The sequence below is a fragment of the Harpia harpyja genome, chromosome Z (assembly GCF_026419915.1).
Source record: "Harpia harpyja isolate bHarHar1 chromosome Z, bHarHar1 primary haplotype, whole genome shotgun sequence".
NCBI classification, from domain to species: Eukaryota; Metazoa; Chordata; class Aves; order Accipitriformes; family Accipitridae; genus Harpia; species Harpia harpyja.
This window is the reverse complement of record NC_068969.1, coordinates 3,198,744-3,223,679: the sequence shown is the minus strand read 5'-3', so window position 1 is coordinate 3,223,679 and position 24,936 is coordinate 3,198,744. Positions and strand designations below refer to the sequence as shown.

General features: G+C 39.7%; 1 protein-coding gene across 5 annotated transcripts in view; it reads right to left on the bottom strand.

Annotated features, from left to right (window-relative positions):
- The window catches only part of VGLL4 (vestigial like family member 4), a 95,605-nt gene that overhangs the window by 5,265 nt on the left and 65,404 nt on the right, over window positions 1–24,936 (bottom strand). For 3 of the 5 annotated variants that reach the window (XM_052776262.1, XM_052776260.1, XM_052776261.1), the window contains 2 exons: window positions 20,743–20,932; window positions 2,518–2,740 (listed from right to left, as the gene is read on the bottom strand). In XM_052776262.1, coding sequence (XP_052632222.1) covers window positions 2,518–2,740; window positions 20,743–20,932 — 413 coding nt within the window. Of the gene's footprint in view, window positions 1–2,517; window positions 2,741–13,693; window positions 13,732–20,217; window positions 20,686–20,742; window positions 20,933–24,936 lie in introns of those variants that run through there. The other 2 variants (XM_052776263.1, XM_052776264.1) reach the window with 2 other exon arrangements.

Genomic DNA, 24,936 nt, shown 5'->3' with positions numbered 1-24,936 from the left:
GAAGAGCTCTACAAATTTTACAAGTATTTGTCTTCTTAGTGTTAATCAAGTTTGAATGTTACTATTTTTCATTCAGAAGTTACATTTTCCTAGCCTGACTAATTCTGTATTACGTACTTCAGCCACAAAACAATAAGCCCGTTAAGATGTAAAATATGAAGAGCTCCTGAGCGAGTCTTGACCACAGGTACTTTCCTGTTGTAATTAATCTGCCTTTCTAGCACTACTTAATAAACATCATCCTTCTTCATTCTCAACACATGCAAATTCCCCAAAATGTCTATTCACATCATCTTAATTCCACAATCACTACCATACAAAGTCAATGAGTAAGGAAAGAGTTTTCATTGTTCAGTGGTACTTTAGTCAGAGTAAGAGCAAGACCAAAGTAAAAGAGATGAGCTTTCAAGGGGACGTTTAACACTATCTGTCTAGACACAACAGGAATGATGCTATTTACATCTTACTGCACTGACAGCAATGTAAAAAAAAAAGTAAATAAAGAAAAAAGAGAATTATTTGATTTTTCTGTAAGCAGTTCACATGTAGAAGCATTTATTTTCTTTTTTATAGGGGCCAAGATTTTGTGCATCTATGAAGTGGGTTTTGAGAAACGTATATATGCTTCTCTCTTCAGAAGAGTAATTTAGACATTCAAGAGATGGGAAGTAGACAGACAGGTGATAAAAAAGCTTGTCTCAAGAATGCATGTACCAACACCACAAAGGATCTGAGAGGCTGGATAAGGCATCTTACAGAATCCCCTGGTATGGTTCTGTGTGTACAGGTGCACTGAGCAGACTACACATATTTACATGGAAATATTGAGATAAGCTGAGAATTTAGTAACAGTGACTACAGCAGCTGAATAACCCTATACTGCCTAAAATAAGAAGGTATTTTTTTCCCACCTCTTTATTAGAAACACAGTCAGATTAAATCCCATTCAAAATGTTAAGGTTAAAAAACAAAAAAAACCAAAAAAACCCACAAAACCGAAACCAACAGATCATCAAACTAGGGTTTCTTATTTTCGGTACACTTTTTATTTTGTATGATTTCTACTCTTAGCAAGGTCTTACCCCAACATCCTATTTTCCCAAGAAAACAGATTGTAATCTAGCTCAAAATGTCAGAGATAACAAAAGAGAGAGGAATCTGGTAACAGGCAACAGGAATCAGCCCAAGTCAAACACGCCAAAACAGAAGAGTGTCAGTGGTGTCAGCTGCTAGGCTGAGACGCAGCGGTAATGCTATCAAAGGGCACCAGTGTCGTCAGTGGAAGCCTGTCCCTTCCTCCTCTGTCATCACGGAACGCCAAGAGCAAAGAAGAGCCGTTCTGCACAGAACAATAACTCTGCAATCTGTGTGCCAAATGATGCAAGATATCAGCAACACTAGTGTAAAGCTAGGCATTTTGGCATAGCAAAATGTAAAAGACTAGCGTACGTAGCCAACCACCGTGAAAATCTACACAGCAGATGTAAAGTATACGGCTCCAGTGAAAAGAAGCTTTCATAAATTGCATATGAAAAATCCCAACCTCTGAAAGGGGATCCACTCGAAGTGTCTACCCTTCGCAGGGCATCACAGTAGGGGAGGAAGGAAGGAAGGACGGAAGGAAGGAAGACCTTGGGTACATGGGCCAGTTTAATTTCTCAATATTGCAGCTCATCGCAACTTAATTATCTTGCTTTGTCTCTTCACTTGTGAGGGGGATAAAAGTGAGTCTGACTTATGAGAAAACTGTTATGGTATAACCTGCATAGAGATGGCTCATCTTCAGCAGTTCTGAAGGAAAAAACAATGTACAAGATGGCAAGCCAAAAGCCAACCAACCAGCCAAAACCAAACCAAATCAAACCACTCCAGCATATGGAAATAAATTATAAAATAATCAAAAATCATTACTTTGCTTTAGGAAAAGTCATTATGAAATAGTGATAAAACATTGCTCTGAACAACGCAATGAATGCTTTTGGCTGGCTAAAACAACTAAGGTCATTCCAGCTTCTTTCACCTGCATAATTCAGTGCAAAATTCTCCCTTTATGCCCTTTCTGTCTTCTACCTCTTCTTCAGCAGTCCTGGCAGGAGAGAGCTGGGACGGAGGGGAGGAAGCACACACTGATTGCCAAGATGAGCACAAGTGAATACCCTCTCTACCTGTGAATTGCATCAGTTATTGCCTAGCAGGTACTGGAGCTTCGCTCAACCACAGACTTTGCATTCCCAATTAAAACACATGCATTCACAAGCTTGGCAAAGCATCACAAAAAGCAGGAAGGCCAAGAAATCTGTGACAGATACATTTAAACATCAGCGATTTATTCACATTAAACACAACGAGCTGTGACATTCATTGTGCATTTTTAAAATACATTTTGCCTGAAGAATAGTATCGCCTACCTATCGTGACTCACAATACGTTCTGCTTACACCTGGGAAGTCCTCATTGTGTCTACAGCAAGGATTCCTACAACCACCCAGAGTTTCTTGTCAATCTAGAAGCCAGTACCTGCTGCCGTTCCACAGAAGTCAGTGTAGGCGTGATGCCAACTGTTCGGGTTGCATCCATGCTGTTTTTGGTCAGTGCTAGAGGTTGATCCATGGTCAAGCTTGGGATTGAGGCATACATGTGATTGGCATGAAGGCTCATTGTTGGGGCAGCAGCCCTCTCTATTGGGCTGCGACTCCTCTCTCTGTGCTCCTTCCGATAATCTCCATTGGCAGTCTTGTTTCTAATACGTGAAAGAAAAAAGGGTCAAAGGACTTACTATTGTTACAAGCTATAACAAGATATGCAACATTATATCCCTTTAATGCATTTTACTTGGTTGTGAGGAGGGGTATAGAATCCCTTCCCTCCCTGCAAAGATAAGCCAATGATTTACACGTGCAATCTCTGGCAACCAACATTTTTCTTCAGCCTAGAATTTCTTCAGACACTTATCTAAAGGCACCAAGTTAAAGTAACAACTGACCATGCTTTGTTAAGATCAGACACCTCCTTGCTTAACATGCTATTAATCCCACTCTGTCACCTAACACTGCAATATTCTCTAAGCATTGCTGAAGCCCAAGAAAAGTTTATTTTACTCAAAAGACATGGCTGATATCAGCAAAACACAGTGAGTCAAGGCAGGAAGCAAAATTTTCAAAGCAGAACATGAAGGAAAAGCAAACCACAGTGCACTTATCTCAGAATAATTTAATTACAACTGTGCTTTACAAAGAGTAATTTCAAACTACTACTGAACAGTAAATCTCAGTAGATGTACTCACATAATCAGCCTATCATTCACTGCAATTAAAACAATACTGATTTTGTACTTACGTATGAGATATTTCAGTTTCCATACAGCAATATAATCATCATTAAAGGGAAACCAGTGAATCAAAAGAAAGGTACTTCACTCATACTGGTGAAGGCAGTCGTTCATAACCACTTACCTAGGTAAGTGTATGTATGATTGGCAGTCTGGAACATACCAGTATGGTAAGAGTTAACACACTGCAATACCTAGTGCCCCAATGTGAAATAGCAAACTCAGTCTATCTATCACACAGGAAAGCACTAGAGGAGAAAGCTGGTTCTACGGAAAATACATTCTGTCTTCACAAGATTCTTGAAGTAATAATGAAGTGTCCTAATGTGTCCTGTGTATGAGTCAGCAAAATCCAAGGCATTTTTCCCCCCACTTTTTTAGGCATATCATAGCAAATTGATATGCAGGAGCAATCTTTAAAAATGCTCTGATGAATATTAGGCAGAGACAGAAAAGGAATAGAAGAATGTTTTCTATAATACTGGTAATTAAGATGTACGAATAGTATTCAGTATTGAAATAACTTACAACTCCAAGAACCTACTGCCTATTTCAACATCTGAGAAAGTCTCTCGAAAAGGAATGCTAACAGCTGAGGGGAAAAAAAAAAAGCCCTGCCAACAGACAAAAATATGGAACCCCAAAGCTTATCAACAAAAATACTACAGAAAAAACTTGCAGGTTTCAAGTTCGCCCAGCGCCCCTAACCCGGCGCGGCCATGCAGCCGTGCTGGCAGCCTCTCGCTGCCACGGGTGTGCCTCGGGGAGAATCTAAAACGCCAACACGGGGTGCGGGGATGCTCTGCTCTAATCCTGCCCCGGCAGGCAGGGCTGGTTGCTGTGTTGCACAGCATTTGTTTAAGTGCCTTTTGAGACCATGTACACTTTAACCTCAACAGCATCCTGTGGCAACGGATGCCACGATTTAAACTACATACCTTCTAAAGTACCTTTTCTACACGGGCTCTTTTTAAATGCTCTTGCCCTAGTTCTTGTATTAGGAGAGAGACAAAGCCATCCCTCCCTGCTTATCATCTTCATGCCACTCCTGAGCTCATCCCTCTGTTAAACAACCTTTTTTCTCCAGGATACTAAGTTCTTCAAATAAAAAACTGTTCCCATACCTTTGTCATCCTTGTGGCTCCTCTCACGTAAGAGCTAGAAAAGCTATAATCTTTCCTGAGATGAGGGTCCAGCCCTCTGCTGTATTCAGGAACAGGACCTTTGCTGAACTGATCGCCATTCTTCAGTGCTATTCTTCAGCTTGCTCAAGAGTCACTTAGCTGTATAGAAATCTGTTATTGCTGCCTGAATCAAAACTCAACTCGTTTATCATGGTAGAAGTTAGGGTTAATATGATACCAGGCAACCAGTGACTTGAGAACCTCAGGACACAGCTTGTTCTCTACGCCAAATTCCCCTGACATGCTTTAGGAGGGAACAGCCAACAGAATAACAATGCAATTTGTAACCATTCAGATCCCCCCCCCATCACTTGTCCCTTTTAACTAATTACAAATTAGTAGTTGCAGATTAGCAGAATCAACCATAAAATCTAACCTTTAAGGTTTCACAGCTGGTGCTCAAGATGTTCTCTGAAAATCATGTGTTTCTTGAATCCTTCTGTATAGGCCAGATTTAGACACAATAAAGCAGCACACAAACCACCAGGAAATACATTCTCACAGTGCTGCATTTCGATCTTTCACCAGCTTTGGTACCATTTCAATTCACAAGACTACTCTGCAGTATCAGCATTCAGGAGAAAGAAGATTAGAATTGCATTGCTCTGAGCTAATGACTGATGCAAATGTGTGACTTAATGGCAGCACAACAGACTCTATATTTAAAGTACAGTAGCCTCATCTTGAATTACAGTACTGAAACAGCTACTGAACACAAGAAACTAATCCTTCACCGCCCCTCAGGAAGCAAGCACGGAACTTCATAAATAGTATGCCTCTCCAGACTGTTTTTGTACCTGGACAACAGCCATTAGATAGCCTGGGAAATAATAACATGAAAAGACGTTGCTAAAATCATTGTTCAAGTGATAAAGGCAATGCTGTGTAGATGGCTCATTCTTGCTGCAATGCAGTATCTTTGGTGGCTGCAAGCCAAAAATCTTACTTTTCAACTAAATATTATCTGCTCTACTACAATTTAAATAACCATTTGGAGGCTGCAAAACCACATACAGCTCCAGTAGATTCCTACTTCTCACTGCCTCAAAAAAAATTATCCCTGTTCAGAATGATTACATTTTGTTTTAATAAGCACAAGCTGATTTTCAAAGGAAAAACTTTGTTTCCTCCACCAAAAATATTTGTAAAATGAAACAAAAAAATGTAGCTACACCAGTTGTTTGGGTTTTTTTCTTAGAACTGGGATTTCAACAACTTAGTGCTGCATTTACTGGGGCGGGGGGGGCGGGGCTCTCAAGTGACCAGTGATCAACCAACCTACTGAAATCCCCAAGCAAAAGAAATTTTCCATTTTACACAAGAGCACCTATTTCACTCCTCCTCACTTAAAACAAAAAGTCACAGCCTTGAATATTGGTGAACTGATAGTTTTGTTGCCAAAAAAACCCCACAAAACTTTTCTGCAAAGATTTTTGGAAGAAGGGACCAAGAAACTGGGAAATGGGATCAGTCTGATGCCAGGAAGAAGCACAGCATAGTAGGCAGACCTTCCCTAAAGATACCTAGAATTATTGAGTTAACTCAGTAATCTCAGCAGACCACACCCTAGCCCTTTCTGTAGGCAAATAATTCTCTCTTCCTAACTTAGAACAACTCCTCTTCCAGGCAGGGAACTGTGTATAGTCCACTCCTCAAACATCCTCTCCTCAATTCATCTACCTTCAACTATATAATCTTCGCAAAAAATGAAAAAATACCTGAAGCTTCTACTTCCACATCAGATACTATTTTTTTCTGAGCCCAGCTGAAAATTTTACAGCACCATGTAGAATAGTAACCTGATAGGTCTGCCCTTGTGAAAATATACCAGCACTTCTGAGTCCCTCCTGTTTAAATATAAATAGCAAATCCTACAGATATCCGACTCCACTTGTAAAACAATTGTACATAAAATTATTTAGAGTATTCATCAATTTCACATTATTAAATAATTTTAGTTTAAAATGTAACTTTAAAAATAATTTTTTATTAGAAACTGAAAGCCTGTTACTATTATTATTATTATTATTATTATTGAGAGAAGTCATTCTTGTTTCTATATTAGATGCTTTGTCCAAAGGGGCAATCAAATCATGCAAGTGTTTGAAGACAATTATATTTCACTGAAGTCAATTAGCTTAAAAATTCCACATGCACTGAACAAGTACAGAGATGCATCTCTTAGTTCAAACATAAGGGCAGAAAATTACAAAGAAGGATTTCTGACCATGTTTGAAAAACAACTTAAAAATATATACTACAAATAAATCCAGCTGTCCAAACAGCTTTACTACCCCTGACTCCACTTTGTCTTAAAAATCAGCATATGTAACTCTGGACTCCACCTTCAGTGGTGAAGATGCCAGTGCAACTCCACTGGTTTAAAAAAATAGCTAGCAATTAATATCGGTGAGAACCTGAGCAAACATCAGGCAGTGGGACACTATTACATCAGCCATACCCATCACCCTTACTTCCCGTCTAACAGAGGTATTCAAGCTACTTGAAGGTTTATTTTAGCAAAATTATACATGATTCCAACCTTAAATTCATTTCTCCAACACTTGAAAAACAGACATTGTTTTCCATGTTTCTCCCCAATGAATCATAACCGAGGCTCCAGCACTTACCAAGCATCATGTGCTCAGATGGATGTCATACCAAAACCACACACATCCTGACTGTTAGCTGAAAGTCTGCTTCAGTTTGGTTCTAAATAACATTTGTTAATTGAAAGCAATGTTTCAGTCCTCCTCAGGAACTAGCTCAAAGGTAGCTAAAATGCATTGTTCTTAATACTTTTTCTGTTGTACAACCTTTAAATGAGGCTGTTCTGTTCACTGGCACAGAGTGGCGGTAATTCACACTCATCCTACAGGAACAGAGTAACTCTGCCAGCTGCTTAAGGAAAAGGAAAAAAAAGAGGCCCACCGAAGGGGACAGTTTTGCTTGCGCTCACTTCCAGCCTGCAGATCCTTAAGGAACAGATGCCAAAAGTATTACTGTACCTCCAAGTGAAGAAATCACAGACGTTTCACACTCCCTTTGGCAGAAATAGAGCTCTAACTTGAAATGGTTGTACTGTAGGAGTGTGTTTCACTTGCAGAAAGAACAAGTATCCACTTACAGTTCTTTTTAATTGCAATGTAAGATGTTTTTCTTTATACAAACACAATGCATAATATTGCTTAAGAATCAACTTTCATTTGTGCAACCTAATTCAAATATGATTTTAGTATTTTCACCGTATTTATAATATTTGTTTTCTAACATCTTTTACTGTATTTATTCACAAACTCTTATGTCTGAAAGAGGGCAGCTGCTTTTGCTAAAGTCAACTTAAGGATTTATAATCCACTGATATAAAGTATCTTCTCCACATGATGGGGATCATTTCCTGTAAAAGTATCTACTGGCATACATTAATTGTTACTGTGAGGTGGGAAAACAAGAATTTAAGGTGATATTTCAAAATACAATTAGCTATATCCAAAGGGAAAAATCCTAAGTGTTCCTTACTCAGAATTTTTTTAAAAAAAATCTAAAATTCACTAATCCCCGCCCCCCCCAAACCCCAAAGTATTAGCAGTTTGCTCTTTGAGTGTCAGTCAATTATCTGAAGTATTCATAACATGAAAAAATACTCCAAACAGCCCAATACATTCTTCAAACCACATCTACTTTGAATGGCTGCCACCTAAATACATAACCCTTTTTCATCCCATTTTATTAGCTTTACGCTTCCCTGTTACTTTTATGGCTTAGTATTCCATCCCAAAAAGCTTTCAAGTAGGCAACTTTCAAGAGATTATTGTTTTTGCAAGAATCACTTCCACCACAGAACCTGGCCATCTGATATGGTTTCCTGAGAAAGATAAAGAATGCCCTCCCTTTTTACCACTGCTGTTATTTAAACATTATTTCCCCCCTGCAGGAAATCTTCTGGACAAACTAAAGATCGTGTTCAGACTAATGCACAGATAAAACTGACGACTGATCCTCCACAAACACCTTTCTCGAAGAGCAGCACTACAGCAGCTATGCCTCCTGCTATGGTTCTGGAGGACTCTAGAACAGTAGTTTGCTAGCCAGCTAGCTACAAAGTGGTTCTTTAACCCAGGTCTGTAGCTGGCAAATCCCCCATTTCTTCCCCCAATCAAGTGTGGTTAAGAGGAAAGAAGCAAGCGGCTAAGTCTTCACTTTCTGCTTCAGGCTAGAAACAACTCAGCAAAGGCACCCAGGATTTTAAGCACTGCCTCAAAGCTTCTCCAGCCACCAATAATTAAACTTAACTCTTCCCAGAAAAGAGCTTTTGTTCTTTTGAACTTTGCAACTTGAGCATCAGGCCCAGTTTGGAGAATTAAGCATCATATTTACACAAGTTCTTTCAGAGTCAGAAGGACGAATGCACCAACCGTACCTATTTTTCCCTACTCTCTGCACTCCTCTCTAATCAGAATTCTGCAGTTCCTTCCCTTTAAAAATTTCAATTCACAAATTTTTTTTTTTCAGCTTAGTGCTACAGCCAGTGGAAAGGCCTTTGAGATGAGAAATCAAAATAAAACCATTGAAAACACACTAACAAGAAATAGGATAATCTCACATATAAACAAACAGAGGTCAGACTTTCTACATTTATCCCCACCAAAACAAGATTTTCAGAGATAAAATCTTGGACCAGATAGTTACTTGCAAATGTAATCAACCAGGAGAACAGATTTCACAGAAATAAATTAATAATAAGCTGTGAAATGCATACAGGAGCATCCCATTACTGCCTGCCTGCACCAAGCAAAAATATTCAGATACAGAAGAGCCTCCCTTCCTGAAGGCTTAATATTCACAAGTATGAAAGAATGCAAGAGAACCGCATGATGCAAGACCTTAGTCAAAAGCCAAACCCACAAAACTGAAATCTAAATCTAATGTACAGTAAAATCAATTAACACAATCTCAGATCCTACTTATTTTTCTCACAGGGAATTTTTTTTAACATTTGGCCATCTTTGCTCCAACACTCAGAGGATTGTTTTAAAAGGTAGCACTGGTTGCTTTACAATGGCAATCACTCATTCCATCCATAAGTAAAACTCTGGGATTTATTAAATGAAAAATTATGTCACTGCTGGAACACATGCATACATATACAATCCAGAAATGATGACAAAGTTACCTTACTGCAATAGGCACAGACTGCAGGTTACCTGTAAAAATCAAAACCTGTAAGTCAATTTAAAAAAAAAAAAGAAAGAAAAAAAAAATTACTGCAGAACCTCTGCTCACCCACTAATTTCTCTGCTCTGCACTTCTACTGCCTGCTCATTCGACCCCAAACCTCCTGCATTTAGGTTCACATTTTGTGTGGTACACCTGATGTCTCATTTTAAAGTAACATAATTTTTTGAACAGGTTTTATGTGAGGCCATACCTGAGATGTAAACAACAAAATTTTAACATTTAATAAATATCTGGAAAAATTCTGAAATGATAAGTGATCTCATTAATTCTCCTGAGCTAACTGTAAACAGGAATTAGCCTGTTAGGAAAATTAAATAAATGTTTTAAAAAATCACTAACAGCTCAAAAAGTGGAGCCAGAACAACAGGAAGTTCCAGCATTTCAGTATTACCACAATCACAAGCATCTAGGTATAATGGGACATTGCAGTAATTATAAAAAGTTTCCTAAAATGCACTATGATTTCTGGAGCGTAAATATAAGCCCATTTCATCTCTTCCAAGTTTTGTTTAACTGTATCTAGGTGGAAACCAACAGCTGAGTACAACTCCCATCAGCTGTGACTTAGTTTTCAAGGACTGAGGACAAAAAATACTCAGCCTCCTGCCGATCGCATTAGCCAAAGAGAAGAAACTTTCTGGTCCTCTAACCTGCAACACGGTGTCAGTGGCTTCCCTGTTCTAACTACTGTCCAACAGCCTGTCAGAGGAACAGAACATTTCTTGGAAAGGAGACAGGAGAAGTAACCAAAGCTTTAAGATTTATCTGATCCAGCCACCTCCCCATAACTCTCTCTTCAAAGAATGACAGTAGCTCCAGTTGCCTTTGAAAAACGTGCACAACACACTAGAAAAAAGCATAAACGAAGATCTATTTCTGCCAAGCGTGAAGACCAAAAGATGGAAGATGTGAACATTTCAGAAGCTGAAAAAGGCTCTGCAGAGGATGCAGTCTGTCTTTAGAAGACGCTGCTACTACAGTTACAGAAAGCACTTTTTTTTAGAAGATAGTTTCAGTAAAACTGCAAAATTCAGACATATCAATGCACATCAGAAACTCCATCCTGTGGTTGCCAGTCAGGACCCAGAACTAAGGTCTCATTTCTAGCTCAAAAGTAAACTATACAGAAGTCAACATAGCATCTGGGTGCTTGAAGGCACAATAATCTTAATTCTGAGAAAGTCAGAGAAAGTCTGAGAAAAGTGGAGAAAGTGAAGCCTGCCAACGTTCACATCTGGAGAGCAAGTCAGGCTACTGCATATATTGGGACAAACAGAACATGATCTAGAAAGGCAAGTCACCGCTGGAATGGAAACAGAAAGTATCCATGCAGAGGTCTGAACTGTTTCAAGTCCTTGGAAGGGAAAAACATCCAGAAAAGCAAATGATAAAAGATGAGATGAAAGGGACACTCCAAACTTTCCCTAAAATTTCTAACAAGCAGGAAGGAAAATCTGACAGTGTAAGGCAAGAGCAAAGAGGCTTCCATGAAAACAGCTTGAAGGTCAGAGGGGTTACTGGAAAGATTCAGAGGCAGCTATAAAATGATTAATTTGTACCCAACTGCAATGCCCACCCAAACACCTCTGACAGACATTTCCTCTTACGTTCTACCAATTCATGTGCTGGGTCACGTGCAGCTTTTATAATTCAGCCATATTAACATCCTTTTGAAGTCAAACTTGGCACATGCAACAAACCTTTTATACTGAGTCACTGGAAAATACTGTAAAAACTATTTACGATCACACAGAGAAAACTATGGGCCAATGTCAGGAGAAAGCTTGCACATAAAATAGACACAGCAGTGGGTCATGTCCTAGTGCAACAAGATTAGCCACATACATGTGTGCTCAATATTGCCAGGGTACATCAGTCTGTTCTGCAGGCTCTGGGAAAACTTGGTGGTGTTGAAAGTCAATGGTGAAACTTTGCAGAACTGTTAGAGGAAATAAAAAATGGCAGTTACATTTTCTTATAATATTTTCTGGGTTGTGCCTTACAATATTTTCTATTTTTTTATTTGGAAAAAAATACTTTCATTCATCACTCCATGCCTGTCACGCAACTATTTTTGTGAAAGTGGGTACCAGCTTAAGTCAATCTGTGAACCCCAAATTTTCAAAAGTTTATGGGATTTTATTTAGTTCAATCACCTAAAAGACTGCATCAGGTAGAATCTTACAGTAGAGGAGCAGATTAATCATTTTCTTCAAACAGATGATGTGGGAAGTAAAAGATATCAACAACATGAGAATGGCAATTTTATTTAGTAAAAGCTTTAACAACACAAGCCTGTCTCTGAAAATAAGGTCACAGTGCTGGAATTAACTGTGTCAAATTGTCAGGAGATGGGATTATAGAGCTTTCTTTTCCAACTTCCAACGGTTCTTACGAGAAAGAGGGAAAAGGGCCTGGATCGTTAAAGCTTACAAATTATGGTCTCTATCCAGCAGATACACAATGTAACGTTAGCTGATGTGAAGCAAGAAAAGCTGAGAAAATACATTAATTCACCTTCAGACAGAAATTTCAAAAGTTCTCAAAAAACCCCAGGCTTTAGACCTTTAGACTGAGAACAGTGTTTAAATAACTGGTTTTGAAAAATGAGATTTTTTTCATCGGCTGTTTTATAAAAGGAATAAACATTTCATTAAAAATTTACTGAAGCTGTTTGTAATTGCTAATAAAATCTGAATTACTGAAACCTCTAGAAGTACTATAAATACAATAACAGCTTCATTATATTTTGCACAACTATTCATACCAATATAGTAAAATAATTCCTTTGAAAAAGCTGATAACCAAACCGACCACAGCAGTAGCAGTTAAGCGTTTGAAAGGGTACTTCTGCAGTTAAGGCGTTCATGTTAACCATCAAGTTCTACAACCAACAGTATCCTCTCACAGTAACTTTCGGTTTAAGGGAGACTTTAGTTAGAAAAGCAAATGTTCGGGGGTTTTGCTCCCCCCTTTTTTAAAGTACTGATTTAGGAATACTAAAAGTTACTGAGTGATGTGACAGAAAGATTCACAAAGCATCATTCCTTATCATTCAGGCAGCAAGAAGTCAGCCATGTCCATACAGCTCGAACACACATGCTACAAACAACTTGGACAGACAAGGACTTGAAAGACAGGACTTCGACAGGAACATACGAATCGACCTTAACTTGACTGTAATATGCGACTCCTCCATTATTTACAGTAACTATACATCTGTGCCACATTAAAGGCTACACGAAGCAGTAATTAAGAGTGTGCCGAGACTTCTCCCCAGATGTTTTGGAAAGTTTTTCTCATGGCTTACCAAACTCATCCCACCCCTCTTTTTCTTTCTAATCAGGTATTCTGCACTCAAGTCAGTGCAATGAAACGAGTGAAATCCAGTTCCCACGCAGCAATAGGCCTGCAGGTACAATAAGCCAACGCATATACTCTGCTTTCGATGTTCACATTCCACGGTATTTTAGGAACAATATTTACATTGTGAATGAGAAATCTTGGAGAGCTGCTGAGCTGCGGAGTTTGTTTACAGCGTTAGCGGAGTTACGTAAGAAATGTAAAGGACGACTCCGTTTCAATCAAGCAATATGGACACGGCTACCTAATTCAGTCAACAGCACGGCAGCTACAAAGCGCGGCCGATTCCGGCAACGTTTTCCACCGGGGGGAAGCGGTCAAATAGCTGAGGTCAAACCCTTCAGCCTTCAGTAGCGGCAGAGTCCTTTCATTTCCCCCGTCATTTTCTTTCGGGATAAACCCTCGCCGAAAACCCTTCGCAGCCCCGGGGCGGGCGGGCGGGCTCGGGGCGCGGCGGGAGGCGGGTAGCCGCCCCCGCCCCGCACTGGCTGCCTCAGGGCTGGCGGCGGAGCGCGGCGGAGCGCAGGGGGCCGCCGGCCGGCCGGGAGGCGGGGGCCGCGGCCCACGGCCCGGTACTAACCTCAGGGTAAGCATCGCCCGGGCGCAGGAAGGCGGCCGCGTCCCCCCCCACCCCCCGCCGGCCCCGGCCCCGGCCCGCCCGGGGCCTCACCAGCTCGGCGAGCGGCTGAGGCGCAGAGCGCGGCCCCCGCCGCCTCGTCACGATAAGAGTCCCCCGCCGCCGCCGCCGCGCCCGCCCGGCCCCCGGGCGCTGAAAGGCGGCGAGATGCGCCGTCAAGATCCATCAGCCGCCTCCTCCCCCCGGTCATTTCTGGGGAATCATTAGCCGTGCCGTGAGCTACGACCTGCACACTGACCGCCCCCCCCTTTTTCTCCCTAGCCCCCTTCGGATTAGGCGCCAAGAACCGGGGAGAGAGGGGGAAGGGCCGGCTACCGCCGGGGGCACTTGCTTGAAGTGCAAAGATGGCCACGGATGGCTAGAAATAGCCAGAGGAATACTTTTCACCTTTCAACACTAAGAAATAATGCCATTTATTCGGAGTCAGCACTCAGCAATGCTGCAGGAGTGAGTTAAAGGCAGTTCGCGTGTTTTTGTAGCGCATTACAGCATGAGAGAAAATGAAAGGAGACTGTCCAGTCCAGCACTTTCAGTCTGGGGAAAAAAAATTTACTTATTCAACTAGAAATTAATGTAACATTTTATTCCAAACCTTACCCTGACAGAGTCATTGTCTATAGCAACCGTGTCCATAACATTCTAATTCTCAAGAGCGCAGCTTTCTAGTAAATGGTACATCTGTCAAACTGCAGGAAACATCTGGGAAAACGGTTAAATAAAAAGAAGTGAGATTAAACCTTTGTTTCCATATGGTTATGATATACATCTAGACTATGTTTGTAAATGTTCCTGGTTCTTTGCTTGCCTCTTGCTCAGATATCAGACTTGTGGATTGGTGTTCAATTTTACCCCCATGTAGATACACGATAACTTATGCAATGTAAAATCTCCTTTTAATGAAACCAAAGAACAGCCCCTTGGGTAAAATTCCAAGACTGGGGCTGGAGGGATTCGTGTTCTGTCCCTGTGTCCACAGGCCTCCTCGTCATCGCCAGTATGGGGGTGATTCCTCCCGTGGGTGCTGGAACCTCTGTACAGTGATGGCACAGCTTTGGGCTTCACCAGGCAGCTTGGAGCCTTAACCTACTATGGAAGTTTTATGCTCCTTTGCAAAAGGAGGAAAATGAAAGTGGAAAACATTATCTCAAAGCAGAATTCTGGAGCTAGCTAACAAAACCTTTCTGTTTGCAAGTGGAAACACCTGAGCTAACATTGCCTGATGTTTCATGTACTTAAACATATACCCAAATTTTGACAGATCAGGTCTTTTTGCGAAGGACTGATAAAGCTATCAATCAATTTTTAGCCCTGAAACTGTTCACAACAAGCATTTCACATGTGCTTGGCTACACCCTCCTGAACTGAAAGGGACTTGAGTACTTTCTCAAATTCCCCCTTGGATAAGAACTTCTGCAAAACTCAGTGTTAAATATTAACTCAGATATATTAGCTCTTTCAAGTCCGTCTCTGAAGGTTCCATTTAAAGAACATTTGTTGGAAACAATTTAAGAATAATTTTGTGTAGTGCAAGATCTCCATTAATAAACAAGAAAATATATCTGATTGATTTGGTTCAGCACTCAAGGAATGCATACAAGAAAAAAAAAAAAAAGAATTAGAAAAAGCAGTTTGAAACCTGCTCTGTAATCCTTTGTCCACTGTAATCAACAAGAGCCACATTGTAACAGTTCCACTGGCAATACAGAGGATTTCAGCTTCAACAGGACTGCTTTGAAAACACCAGGTTAATCCTAAAATACTTCAAAGGCATATTTGTGCCAAGAGAACTCAGCGAAGATGCCTGCAAGCAAATGAGAGACATTTTGGGTGTTCTGAGTTGTGTGTGTTGGGTTTGTTTTTTTTTTTTTCAATTCCAATTTGTCACAATAAAATGACAGTGTAAACATATTTCTTAATACCACATGAATTTTGGAACCAAAAAAAGCAGTAGTTAGCAGCAAAAAACTTTTCTGAAAGCTCCCACGCTACCTCTGCAACCCAGTTCTAAATCTTTGCAAGCCCCGCTCGGAGCTGGAGCCAGCTTCCACCACAACAGGGACCTGATTTTCTGCAGAACATTTCCACCCTGCATTCTCAGCTGGGGTCAGGGAATGGTAAGGAGGAAGGTGACAGAGTCCTCCTCTAATAAGGACCATCATTTATTGAGTACTTCAAATCTTACTCAAAATTCCTTGCTTTGAGCTACTACAAGCTTGAAGGGGACACAGCTGACCCTGCTTTGAGCAGGAGGTTGGATGAAATGACCTCCTAAAGCCTGTTCTAACCTGAATTATTCTATGGTCTTCAAATCCAGGTAACTTTCAGGACATCTTAAGACAGATTTTTTAAAAAGGATGCCGGGTTAATTTCTATTACAGTGTCTTTAAAGTGAGCAAACTCCATTGGATATTCATGGTAAGAAACTTAGGATATATGGCAGCTTCCAAACTCCAGGAATCTAGTCTGGCTTTATGGATCAGGTTTGCCAAGATTCTTCAACAAAGATTCTGTAACAAAGGCGAAGACACAATCTAGAATTTGGAATGGAAGTGTCTGGGTCTGTATGGTTATGTCCAAAACTAAACATCACCTTATGCGATACACATTAAACTACCTTATTCATGTGTAGACCTTTCTCTTATTACAAGAAAAAGCCAAATTCTATATCACACAAATTAAGAGATGATTATTCCTCAGACATCTACTTAACAGCTGCAAACTTTTGCTGTAAGGTGATTTTCATACCAAAATTATCACTGCGATCCAAATGCCACCAAAGCAAATGGGAATTGTGACAAAGAGATTGAGGGGAAAATATTCCATTCACAAGCCTGCCTGTCCCAAACCAAAAATGCTAACTTCCAGCCTGACGCACTCGACAAGCGAACAAAAATAATAGTCCCTTCCAATACAAATTCAAACAGCCAGTTTCACGTATAATTTTACCAGTAACACAAAATCTGAATCCTTTTGAAGAGGTCACTGACATCAATTCACTTTAACCTTAAATATAGCGATGTGATCCCACAGTTTGCTAGCATACAAACTATTTTTAAAATTGCTACACCACAAAGTATAAAGTATTAGCCATAACCGTCCCTTGCCCAAAAGCAGTTACTTATTTGCTAGTTCCTACCAAAAATCAGAGAAGCAAAACCAGCCCAGTGTAATTTCTTTTTTAAAAAAACTAAAAATGTCCCGCTCTTGGCATTTACTCCTTCTCTTCGCTACTTGGCAAGCGAAACGCCCTGAGAAAAAACTGCTATCAGACCGCTCCGCTCCGTTCCCTGCAAGGACTCTTACAGCAGAACTGGTGCCCGCTGGGAAAAGGCTGATGTCAGCTCTTAAGAGCTCCCTGCAAGGATAAGGAGGCCTTTGTTTTCAGCTGAACTGTGAAAATGAGAAAATGCCTCCAGCCTGACAAACAAGAAACCCACATAACATAGGTCAGGCCTGAGACCTTCACTTAAAGGTACAACGCACTTCATTCACGTTCCCCTGACATCACAATGCCCAGATAGAGTTAATTTTACACAGCAGTTGCCATGAAATGTTAAATACACCTTGGAAATATAACAAAGCAGCTTCATTTGTGAAGAAAGACTGGTATAGCTCTCCAGCCACTCTACCCATGCATAAAGCGCTTGTAATTCTTATATAAATCAAACTCCTAATTACTCTTCTGTAAATCAAGGTGATTTTAGTGAAGTCATAGGAAAACAAAGGCATGTTTCAACTTGAGGCTTAAAATAAGCTTGCTTCTCCTTTACAAAGCACCAGAAAATAAAGTATGGTACAAAAAGCACGTTTTACCTCAGCAAGATTATACTTTAGCGATTACATTTTAAGTAAAACATTTGAGGGACACACAAGAAAGTGTGAAATGAAAATAAAGGAATTTCGTATTACAGTGCCTCGTTTTTAATTTGGGGTGGAAGTATTTGTTTTTCCCAAGTAAGGAACTTATGGGTGTAATTTCTATGACCACAAAAATACAGAAGCTGTGTAAATACAGTCCAGTAAGCTGCTGTAAGGTAGACAGTTTCACATATTGATTTTTAAAAATTAATCCACAAGGCCTCAAGTGTATTTTATTACCCTGAAGCTGAAAATTATCTCCTCTGAAAAACAGAGCCTTTGATAAATGGTTTTTTGCACAGGAATTCCATTACATATTTTAGAAACATAGTAGGATTGCCAGGGCATTTGATTCACTCTACTCCAGAGACTGTACTCCAATAGTTGTGTTTTTCCATGATAAAAGTAAACATACCCAAGTACAACTCAAAGAACCTAATCAAAGGAGATACATCAGGGAGTTACATCTGAGCAGGGAGTATCTCAAAGCATTCAATTTCCAAACAAAAGGCTGGCATCACTGGATTTCTAATAAAATATCCAAAGCATTTAAATGGATCCATTCCCACAGAAGCACAGTGACCGAGATGCCAGGGTGCTGGTACCTAAGAGTTAACATCAAAATGCTAATAAAAGGTTCTACCATTTATAATGACCACAATACCCTGGTGTTAACAGGATGAATATACAACTGCTCCACAGTTCTACCAACGCAATTACAAAGACCCGAATGTCTGAACTAGAGCTGCTTGCGGTTATAAAGACTTCTGTCTTCTAAGTGCTGACTTCCAAATGAAAAAGATCTGCCCATCTGGACATTTAGAATAACTGAAGACATTCAGTCAGAGGAGTATGGATTTAAACACCACTATGTGGCAAAGATATGCGGTCTGTAGCCCTAATATCGACTGGGGCAGCTATGCCTAGTTTTTCTATCACCAACTCTTTCGCCCTATGCTTTCAGGGGACTTTGTCCTGAAAAGTTCAAAATACAGAGACTCTAAGCTTCATCTTTACAGTCCAAATCACAAAAATGTCTCTGCTATCACCAAAGATACCGTGCCATCTAGTCTCCCCATCACACTCCACATCTCTTACGGATCTGGTTTTCTAAACTTAATGTCAAACTTACACTTCTAGAACTCCCAAGTCACTACAATGTGACTGCCATTATTGTGTTCCATAAAATGTTTCTTTCCCCAAATCTACTATTTTTCTTTACTGCGAGCAAGTCAAGCTTCTACAACACACTTCCCACCTCCAAAACAAAATTTTTAGAACAGTTCCACAAAGTTTGAGTAATCCATTTCTGTTGTTAAACCAAAACATCATAATCTGAAAAAGAGGGAAAATATGAAAAACAAATGGAAAAAATAATTTGATTGGTGGTGGTGGAAGGGAAATGGAGGTAAAATTTGGAGAACGTTGGTGAACTTTTCTGATCTATCTGAAATATATAGATATTCAGCTATTTCAGATATATCACAAAAGTTTGAGGTTTTGCAATATTCAGTTAAAGGCATATTTTCATATGGCCAGATCAAACTTACAAAATAAAGTAGAAAAAAGATGGCCTCGTGTATGCTATTTTAGATTACGATTCATCCGCAGTAGATGGTTTAATTGAAATAGATTTAGTCCCATCACATGAACACTAGGCAGACAACCAGTGCTTTTTATTATAAGAAGAAAAGATGCACACTTCATATACAAAAATCACAGAAAGAATCTATTAAGTAAAAACGTAGCACACTTATACCATGTATAAGTGAAAACATACCATACTGGAAAAGATCAGATAGCTTTAAAATACATCTAAGGGATCACAGGAAATAACTGCCTGTATCTTTTGTTTTGAACCTTCGTTGCACATGAGTCTGTTGGTTCAGACTTCATTATTTTTATGGCCTCCACTGTATAAAGTGTTATAATGTACGTAACTGCCAGCTGTGTTTTATTTCATCACTAGCAAATGAGTTCTAAAAAAAAAATTAAAAAAAAAAAATCACACCTTTCCCCACAAAGTTACATAACAATTCAAAAATGCCACAAATTTATTCAGTTGTGTCATGTACGTATGCCACAGAAATGCAGCATATTGTTCTTTCCAATACCAGCATTCTCAGCTCCAAGAAAAGGCTCTAAACAGTTAAGATTTTAAGAGAAAGAACAAGGTATGTTGTAAATGAGAAACCTCTTTTTGCTTGTGAGCTTTTATTGTTTTGCACTACTTCAGTGCTGGATTCCTGATTTGTAACAAATTCCAAGACTGCAGACTACAGGCCCAGCCTCTGACTAACACTATAGTGATTTATTTGAGGATAAATACCTCTGTCCGCATCTTATGACTGAACACAACAGTCCACAGCAGCGTGGAATGCGAGGAATGCAGAGGCTGCAGGAGCTGAGGCAGCAGGGAAAGGCGCACAGGCTATCAGGCTGCCCTGGACTGCTGAACCGCTCGGATCACTTCCTCCAGTCAAGAATGAAAGGAATTCTCTAAGCCTGTACTTCATGCCAACCAGACTTGCATTCCCAGGAATGAGAACACAGCAAGAATGGCATTTGATGATTACCCAACACATGCACCTAACTCATCAACACCTTACCTGTGTGAAAAATTCCACATCTGACTGTCAGAGCTGCGGTGCAATCCTTTAAGTAATGTTTAGCAACAACTGCAGCTTGCCCAGTTGTCAAGGCAGACTACAGAGCAGCTGGCTCACAATCTCCTGGCCTCAGAAAAATGCAAAGCACTTCTGTTTCCCCTCCTTCTGCTTCCCCACCCCCATCACAGCAGAGAGTACAGAGCACTCAGAATCAGGGGAAGTGAAAGGAGCAGATTACAAAGAACAAACGAACAATACTTGAGAAACTGCAAGGTGAATACGTATGTTTTACTATAAATAGTCAAGTTGAGCTAATTCCTGTTACTTCATGCTGTATGAAAACAAAAGAAAACAAGAAGTCACCCATCTAATCACACCAGCCTTTGTGCAAATCTTCCACGCAAACTGGAACAAAGGAAAAATCTAGCACAAAGTTTTAGACACAGTATGATTTTAGCACACACAAAAATGAAGAGGATAGCATTAAATTCTATGAACCAGCGGTAACAGAAGCAAGACACTTACAGATGCGGATTGAACATTCGACTCATTTTAGAAACATGGTCATTTTCACAGTCTAGCTCATCATCCCCTTGGTCCATGCTGAGCTTTCTCTTGTTGGGACTGATAGGAGGAGGGCCTGTTCGATGGTTGGTTAGGGCAGAGGATACTGGAAGAGACTGCATTCTGGGCTCACCTCTTAGAGCTGCTTCACCTGCAGGAAGACGACAAGTGAGAATGAACACGACAGGGAAAAGCAAGGCAAAACAGCATGCTCTTTGAAAACATTCCTGCAGAAAAATTTCCCAACCAGATGTCAGGTCTGCACAGGCACATTTAACATGGCTGTAAGATAAATAAGGCATCATAAACCATACTTTAGTGCTTTATGCTGGAATAAACAGGTGAAAAAAGGTACTATGAGAGGGGTCAACTCACCCCGGATGATCCGAAAGGTTGAGCTAACGCATCTTTCCAACAGCATTTTTATTCAGAAGCATTTCTTTTTACAAGCTGCCATTCCAACACTGAACTTTCATTACCTCATTCTGTAAAGCATGACTATTCGCAATGAAACACGCTTTGTTCCTTTTCTTATGGTTGTGGTTATAAATTCCAGGGCTACAGTTCACATTTATGCCAAATATTCAAGATCTGAAACTGAATAAACGTTCAAATTCTCAAATGATTCCTTTTATAAAAAGCTATCCAAACCAAGCTTGTCTGGTATATAACTATGCAAGGTAAAAATTAGGGAAAAAATTGGAACTTGCTGATGCAAGTTTTAAATTTGTCCTTAAATGTCCTTCTCTATACTTTTAAACTACGCTTGAAGCAATGAATGAAATAGCACAGTTCTTCAGCAGAAGAATCACAAAATTTCAATTTTAAGAATGCTAATTTTCAACTAAGCAGACTAATGGTAGAGTACTGTGTAGATTATACATTTTATATAATCTAACACTTATCAGAAAATGCCATTCACAGCACATGGGAACTGTGTATAAATAATTCCAGAAATGATACAATTAGCTTGCGCATAAACATATTCACGTATTGTTACTAAGCATGCATTAAAGTGTGACCTACAGTACTTTTCCCATTTCAGTTAAATGTCTCACTAAATGTACACCCTAAAGCACAGTGCTGCATTTCACCAGCAGTTATGGATTTCACTGGAACTTACATGCTTACAGCCACAGGTCATATTTAGACCTCATAGGGATTTAAAGATGTTAAAAAAATGCTTTTGGGGCTTCATAAGGGGCTTGGAGAGGAGCTAAATTAACCAGGGTTACCTGTTCTGGTAATGTCCCTGAAATAGCCACTTCTGCTAGAGTTTAAAATTTGTATTTTTCCTACACTGCCAGAAGCATTTTGTTTTCTACATGGCCATAATTTCCAGGACTAAAATTAGGATAAATTTAAGTCCATCGACAGCCCTGAGGTACCTGACAATGGAAATCTTTGTATGCCACCACACATTTTCACATCACTGCCGAGGCAGATGATTTATAAAATGCTGCCCTAATTCCACACACGACAAATACTATTTTGTTGGAAAAAGAACGAGTGAGGAGAAAACCTCCTGAATGTTTACCAGTAAAAATAAGCATTTTGCCAATTTAGTCAGCATAATATAAACTAGCAAATATACACTGACCTATAATACACCACAAGTCATGATTTCTATTAAAGACTCTGGCACCAAATCTAAATAGGAACTTTCCATCTCAGCTCTAAATAGTAAAAACTGTGCTCTACTGCAAAGGCTCTAAGACAGACATCCAGACCCTCTCCTGTTCAAAACAACCAAAGTGTTAATTGGGAAGCCCCCCACAACCACTCTAACGTCACAAGAGCAGCTTTTATCAAAAAGACCTCCCATATGAAATAATCTTCATATCAGTAAAATTTCTGCATTTTTTCTTCAGCCTTTATATTTTGCCAGTAGAAACCTCCACCTACGTAACGATCATATTCTAAAGGCACTTAACTTTAGAAGTAAACCACATCATACCAGTTTCTCTCAGTGAGGAATCTCCCTCACTTCTACCTTTGAAAAAAGTAAGTTAATACCAATGTCAAAGGATAAACTTTCATCAACTAAGTTTTATGATACTTTCATCCCACCCATATACAATCGCTCTTCTCTCTGCAGTATCTCATATCACTTCTGAAGACTCACACACAAAATTCCACTACAGGAATTACAAATTCCATGTAGGCACCTAACTCCTACTGACTTCTCCTGAGCAACTCCTGACAGAACATGGCAATTTAAATATCCATGTAAAGCTAACTCTGGTGTTTACAAAAGACAAAAACCTCTAGACATTGTCTAATTTAGTACATTAGAAACTTTTCCTCTTTCTCAAACAGCGACTAGGACCCTGATACTACACAATTACCTCAATGATCTTTTTCTTCTTTCAAAAGAAGTTATAAATATTCATCTTATTATATGGATGGTAACAAGAGCATTTATAGATGAACATCCAGATTGAGTACAAAATCTGGTAAAAATGCTATTACTATTATATGTTGGAAATAAAGAAACCGATTTTAAAGAAATTTAGCAAGGAAAGGAATGGCTTCTAATTAAAGCTTGTCAAATTTGGTAATGCATTTTCCTAATTGTAAAGTAATGTGGTAATTATGCAGGGGGCACCAAGGCCTTCAGATATGCTGGACAGTTCTGGTATGTTTGTCTGCAGCACCACAGGGCCACTCGGCCAAAATTAACCAAATTAACCAAACTTCAAACAGGTGGCAGTGGTGAGCAGGTAGGAGCAGTAAGACTCTTAGAGGACAGGTTGGAAGATACTGAGCACCTCCTCCTGAGCAGAAGATACAAGTGGCCAGCGCTTAGCATCTTGTATGGTCCACCCTGCAGACACAAGGCAAGCAGAGAACAATACCAAACAAAAAAGTCCAGATAACAGGGTAAGATCAAGAGGAAAAGTATCTCTATGTTGTTCATGGGGATAAACTGCATATTCCTACACTGTATTTGTACTGCACCAGGGGTTCTCATGTAGCCCGTAAGTTTGATTAGGGCTAAAACTGCTTTTTATTTAAATAAAAAGGCATCTTCTTTCCCCACTGCTTTCCTCCTTACCAAACTTGAATTTAAACCAGAGAGGGAGAAACCACAGCAGAGTCTACCACACAAAATGCTGTTTTACTGACTAGATTTGTCTCCCCCAACTGACCACACTCCATGGTAACCAGACTCACATCATACAGCTGGCAAGACAACACTCTGATAAAACGACTGTGTTTTATAAAATTCCCCAAATCCAAACTCCAGTCTTCAAAATTCATTACTGTGACAGTTTGTGTCTGCACTGCAACTGAAAGCAGAGATAGCAAGCACATTTATTGTGCCTCTTATAATACTTCTCTTTATTTCAGTAAGCAGCTGGTGTAAGGCACTCCAGATCTGCTGCTTTCAGATAGTTCTACTTACAACTATTCATACTAGTCTTTTTTTTTTTCTTTTTTTTTTTATTAAAACTGTTAGGCAACGTGATAAAGCACAGACAAGCTGAACAGAGATAACAATGTGACGTAGCGTCTGCCTATATAGCAGCACTGCAGTAGTGCACTCAGTTGACAGAAGTCCATGCAGTCAGCTAGAATGTTCTTTTATTTTAACCACTTACAAGCCTAAACTGAAAGTGAGTCAAATTAACACGTGCAAACTAAATGTTTGTAAAACCAGCATGGTACTTTTCAGGAGATAGTTCTCTATCTTTTCAGGATAGTTCTCTGTAAACAGTGATCTTCAACACTGTTTGCATTTCTCTTGTGGTTCAGTCAGCAGTATCTGTGTCCCTACTGAAATGCCCATGCAATACAAACATCACAACAGCAAAAGTCATGTTTTTACAAGTGTGGATTTGATAGCAAGACACCAGAGAAGTCTTAAATATGTCTGAGAACTCCAGGAGTTACCAAAGACTGGAAAAAAAAAATACCCACTATTTTGGCAGCTAGCTTCCTTCCTCTCTGACCTAGCAACTCAGTATGTGCTGCACTAAGTCATGGCTACCATATCCTATTCCCCCTCCCAATTTCCTCTCTCCTGCTGGCTACTATTAATGCATAAAATCTGAGCATTAATTACACTCCAGAAATGAAAGGCTTCATCTTTCCTGCTGAAGATTGACATGATACAGACCTTAAGACACACTGAAATAAAACTCTTTGAAA